Here is a 6,000-nt window from a genome sequence, read left to right as displayed (position 1 = left end):
CCATTCATCTGGTTCCCAACTTCCTAGTTCCTCCCTGATTTGGCTTACATCTCCACCCATCCATCTGATTCTCTGCTTCCTGGTTCCTCCTCAGCCCGCCTTTCATCTCCACCCATTTGTCTGGTATTCAACTATCTAGTTCTTCCCTGAACTGGGTTCCATCTCCACCCATTCATCAGATTCTGAACTTCCTGGTTAATCCCTGGTTCAATGTTTGCCTAAACTCCAATCAGTCATTTTCCCATCTTCACCTTTAACCTTTACCTGAAATTAAAGGAGCATCCACCTTGTTTTAGGATGTTATGTGATTAGCCGAGCACATGGGTGCAACAGAATATAAAAGCACACAGTTCTATTTTCCAACTAATGCAAGTTAAAACAAGGTAAAGTTGTCCGTTCGGAATTCAAGTGAAGTTCACTGAAGTGACGGTTGACCCTTTTGGAGTGTGTTATAGCCTCAAGTGTGTGCACACAGAAAGATGGTAGCATTGAATAGACAAATTGTTCCCTTAAATTTCCGGGAAAAGCAAGAACTTCTTCACATTCTGCGCTCACAGAAGCCTTTGGTAGGGGACAGCCTTGTCATGTCTGGTCTAGAAGCACAAGACTTCAAAGGATGTGGCCCATGAACTGGGCCATGGTGGATATGAGCACAACAGCGTCAACTGACGCACACACTGGAGCCTCTTCCTCACTTTTAATTGTGTTATATCACAAAATGCATAACCCAAACCCATCTTTACGCATTACACGCCACGGCTTGATTAGCAGTGTTTTTACTTGAATAGGCTTAGTCACTGATAATTTGTTCATAAGGCCATCGAGGGATAGGTCCCTTTCCCTTTATGTGTTTATGTTACTCATAAATATAGAGGACAATTAAGTCTGAGATCCCTTGACTAATTCCTACTGACTGAGCTGAGCACTTGGACAGAGACTACAGAAACATTTCGACCTTATGTAACTCCTTCTGAGTAAAAAGGCATTCAAGACAAGGAAGATGAATCTATTGGAAACGGATGATATTCAATTTGGACTTTTAAAGTGTTTTCCTCTACACATTCTCTCCTGTCTCATTGTTTCTTTTTCACCCTGGCCTCAATTTTCTTTCAGTTGAGATCATCAATTAATTACAGTGGAATTGTTTGTTTCCCCACGCAAACTAAATTATGAGTTGCTGCTGTATCCGCTGGGACATGGAGGAAGAATCCTTTAATCTCACCTGGATCAGCCTAGGTAAATAACAGTTAATGAAATAGTGTCTGCCTCGTACGCCCCTGTGGATGGAGATGAACTGCTGCATGTACTTCACCCTTGTTGCAATGAGTGACACCAGGCTCCAAAGTCTTTCTGACTGCCCTCTGGTGTCTGCTCCAGTAGGAGGGTTACTGCTCCAGGTGTCAGTCTCCCAAATCACTTGTTGCACACAACCCGCTCCATATTATTTACTCTGGGAGAATGAATAAGGTATGATGCAACAAGAATGTCAGAGGGGATGTGGAGGGAAGACAGGGACTATATTGAAATTGCTCATTTGGATTGGTTGTTTTGACACCCCAGAGAAAATCTGCAAGTATTTACATGTGTAAGTTTTTACAAGTGCATCTGTGCTTTAATATTTTTGCCTTAAAAAATGACTTCAGAGTTTAATTGATTGCATCAGCCGTGCAATTAGTTAATCGATAAGCCATTTAATCTCAAAGCACATGTGCGTGACATTCCCTGCGAAACATCTGATACTTTATTTCCTTTTAGCACAGACAAATATGGGAGACTGGATGACCTTCATGATCAGTATTAATAACAAAAACCTCACTCTTAGTGGGCGGTGCCTAACAGCAACAACAAGTTGGAGCTGCGTTTAATATCTACCTGGCAACAGATCCTGTCATCACAAAGAGGCTACACGAGTCCTATTAAAATCTGCCACGGGAGACTTATTTCCTGCTCTGTCTTGGACTACCTTGGTGAAGGTCACAGCTAAAAAACTTCACAGGGTAACTTTGTCAAACTAAGCTCCGTGCGCCCCCAGAGTTTCCTCGGATTAGACTAAAACTTACATCATATTTTCATATTCCAGCTCAGTTATATAATGATGTTAATAAGGTCTCTGCTTTTTCATTCGTTCATAGAAGTTTCTTTCCTATATTGAATGAAACTGAGAGATAACATTTTTAATTGAAAAAAAACTATGGCTGCTTAATAACCTGCATGCTCCATCTAATAAAGTGCATTTGCCTTCTCAGCAGCTGTAACCTGAGTTCTGTTGGTGGCAGGTATGTAGGGGAGTATTAGGTATAAGAGATTACACACAAACAGAGAATATATGAAACATAATAATATATTATATTATTTATTGGCTTATAAGTAGAATGTTGAAAATTGGACTTACTTATATAATTTTTATTGTGCAAATAAACAGTTTATGCACCTTTACTGTCGAGGTGAGGATGGAGCTCATCAGAAAGAGCAAAATGTCTGAACAGCTGGCAGCTCACAGCGCACCTCCTGGCGACAGTTCTGCAGGCTGATAAGTGCTCTGAAAGAGGTAAGGCATATTCATTCAAGGCTGAGACGCGCCATATCCTCAGCAGCCGAGAGAGAGCCGTAAAGCTAAATTAAAGAAACACCATTCTGGTGATCTAGAGCATTAATAACTCAAGTTTATGCTACAGTTTCGTGCGCCTCGGTGCGATCAGGCGCGCAACAGAAGGCGAGCGCACATGGACGAACATTTGTCCGTTTGAGTCAGTGACCGAAAAGTAACTGTGAAAAAGTTAAGCCGGCGACAGAAGAATACCGGGAAGGTGCAATGTCCAAATTGTCAGCCCCGTTTCAGGGGAACACGCGGAGGTTTTCCGGCGTGGCACGTGGAAAGAGACCGCCGGATTTGGAGCTGTCGGAAACAACTTTTAGTGCGCCTGAACTGGAGACACCTGTGGGCAACGACACTTTTCCCGAAAGAGGAAAAATGCCAGAGGACCGTAACACTGCCACCAGTGTACCCCCTGTTCACCTACACCCCTACTTGTCTCATCCCCGGATGTCTGTGCGGATGTCCGTGTACAGCACCGGGGTTCGTCCAGTCCTCACCCGCGCGCACATCCAAGGACGCGTGTATAACTTTCTGGAAAGGCCGACTGGCTGGAAATGCTTCGTGTATCACTTCACAGTGTGAGTGTTTTTATTTTCATAATCACCCATATCCATGGGGTATTCAAGGGCATAATTGCAACTCTAACATCCTAATTAAACAGGGAGTTAATTGCGCAAGCAGAGCCTTGGAATCCTCACTACAAAGAACTGTTAATCCCGTGAATTTCAGAAAGATGCTGCAGATATCACAGCACAACTGGGGGTCCCTCTAGGAATATTACAGGGATATTTGGTCTAGCCATAGCACTTTAAAAATGCCATATAATTCATCACAGACAAGAGAATCTCAGACAAACAAGGCCCCAGAGGAATACTATAGGAATATTATACACATCTTTCATTTGGGGAACTATTTTCCTCAGCACCACTGAGAATTTAATTTTGCAAGAGTACAGCAGGGAGGCGGTTCTGGTTTGCAGTCACTGAGTTTCTAACATAACTTTTAAACCAATTTGCACCGATAGGGAATGTTTTTCCTCCCTCACAGTTTGACCCTATGCAAGATTATAGTCTCATGAAAAGAAAATATAAATGTTACATCTAGTAATGAACTTAAAACCTGGGCGAATGCAGTTCGGTGAAGAATTAATGTGCTAAAGCTCCACCGCGAAGAACATGTCACGTTATGAATTGCCAACCAAAATTAATGTGACAGTTTTGTCAGGTAGCTTGAAAACCTGTGTTCCTTGACAAACGAAATGTTGTTGCTGAAGATAGAGTCTCCTCTACACGCCATTGATGTAATCCTACAGGATATATTTCACTCTTTTTTTTTATACGCCAAGAAACTGACAGTCTAGTGGATCCTTGCTGTAGAGTTCAAACAGAGGTTTAGGAATGTGGGATATGATCTTCCAGCACAGCCCCATGAGTGCTGTATGTCCCCACTTGCTGGCACTGATAGCAGGCAGCTAAACTTGGCAGCGTGTGCGCTGTGGAGGAGGTAGCGACCCTGTCTGGCGCTGCCACCCTGTGACCCTGCGGTGGCGGAGGGGACGCAAGGGAACACAGCCTGTCCAAGCAGGTTAGAGTCAGTGACTCAAAGGGAACATGAGCAAACACGGTGCAACTCAAACATGTTAGAACATTACCCAGAGTAACTGCCCAGTACAGAATAATAAGGGAGGTAGTGATTACCGAAAAAATACGTGTTTAATCTTCGGCATTTTGGAGCTTTGGATATTGTGTTATTTGATTGAATGTCAAGTGCAAACCAGCGGGACGAAGAGCCTTAACCCTCATGATTCCAAAAAGGAAACACCATGAACATATTCCTTACAAAAGAAAATAATTTAGTTTTTCATTATTTCAGAGGAAAAAAACTACTCATTTGGCTGCATGGTTGGAAAACTGTGTGTTTGGAGGTTGCCTTCGTCTTCGTTCTTCATTCTGTCATATTCATCCCTGATGGCTTTTATTTGCTGCTTCTCAGCTCCAACCGCATGACAGCTCTCTTTGCCTAAATGAAAACATTTGGGTTTCAGTAACGGTATGGCCCTATTTGCCTTATACTCCAATAAAATTGCCCTGCTCTCCCAACCCTAAAAAATGAAAATGATGTGAGCAGTGCCTGCAGCAATAATAAATATTCTCTCCACTAAGCATGGTGTTGGTAGAATAAAGTCTTTGTTATTTAAAGGTACAGTGCACAACATTTGCCCGCCCCTCCCTCCTCCCTTTTGGCAGTGAAAGTAATGACACAAACATGTTGACACACATGTATGAAATGCACCTACAGTCTATAGTTCCACAGTCCTTTCTCTTCTTCTAGCCTTTTTGCTCATTCCAACAAGGAGAAGTCAGACAGATTATAATCCGTAGAGCCTTTTATTTTTAACTCACTGTTGTTTCATTAATGATGACGATGATGAAATTCTTTCTTTGACGCCCCTTTTTATCACGACGATAACGAGACGATGACGAGCTAAACGTGGCTCTTTGATGGCTGAAACATGGCGGCATGTGTGTGAGCTTTCGCTGATGAGACGAAACTGAACATAAATATTAGTGGGTGGGCTGTACGACGTTCAAAATGCATGACATGTCTGCCTATTGTGCTTGTAGTATGTTAAAAGCTAAAAAGTATCAGCAATGCTGCTGCATCCTATCTTTGTTTGGTCGGGCCCACAACCATGCAGCGCACATTATGCACACCACGCCTGCAACCAGTCAGAGTTTATTAATTCGTTGTTGCCATACGATGTTAGTCGACTCTGACAATCGGCTTGTGATAATGTTCATAGTGAGCTTAAAGGTTTTCCCATAACTCCTGGCGCAAATAGGCTGCTTACATCAGGCTAAAGTTAGCTTATGTTTGTGTGTGTGTTACTGTTATGTGTAGACATGCAGGGATTTTTGGCCAGGCAAGTAAAATAAGTTGTCACATTGACCCATGTCCGAGTGACTGAAACATGCGGGAAAATGTAGCATTTGAGACCTGTTGCTGTTTCCCATGTGCCTGAATGAACAGCACACACTACTATAGCTAATGTAACGTTAGCAGCATGTTTAGCCATGTTTACATTCATCGGCAGTCTGGTCTGGCAGACAAGGTCAAGTTGAGCATATGTTTTGTTCCTCATCCATTGCTCATATTTGGGGCATGTGTGTGTTCATTTCACTTTAGCCAATTCTCAGAAATAAAGTCACAATTGCCAGAGTAAGATTGTTTTTGTTCTTGTTTTTTTTTTGGAGTAATGAACATTGATTCCACTGTTGCCACTTTATCTTGGTGTAATGCATAATCCTCAGCAGATCAGAATTTGCTGTTGCGTGGAAACATGTATGTCTAAAACCATCAGTTTATTATTGTAATTATTGGTGGAAAATAACCAATCTACAAGC

General features: G+C 42.4%; 1 protein-coding gene across 4 annotated transcripts in view; it reads left to right on the top strand.

Moving 5' to 3' along the window:
- Nucleotides 1-2,476: 2,476 nt before the first annotated feature.
- Nucleotides 2,477-6,000, top strand: part of kcnq1.1 (potassium voltage-gated channel, KQT-like subfamily, member 1.1) — a 42,256-nt gene continuing 38,732 nt past the window's right edge. For 3 of the 4 annotated variants that reach the window (XM_047579848.1, XM_047579847.1, XM_047579844.1), the window contains exon 1: nt 2,555-3,174. In XM_047579848.1, the coding sequence (XP_047435804.1) occupies nt 2,813-3,174 (362 nt within the window). In that variant the 5' untranslated portion in view covers nt 2,555-2,812. The other variant, XM_047579846.1, reaches the window with a different exon arrangement.

Source organism: Mugil cephalus, chromosome 3, assembly GCF_022458985.1.
Source record: "Mugil cephalus isolate CIBA_MC_2020 chromosome 3, CIBA_Mcephalus_1.1, whole genome shotgun sequence".
NCBI lineage: Eukaryota > Metazoa > Chordata > Actinopteri > Mugiliformes > Mugilidae > Mugil > Mugil cephalus.
Note: the sequence above shows the minus strand (reverse complement) of the source record. Positions and strands in the feature narration are given on the sequence as shown.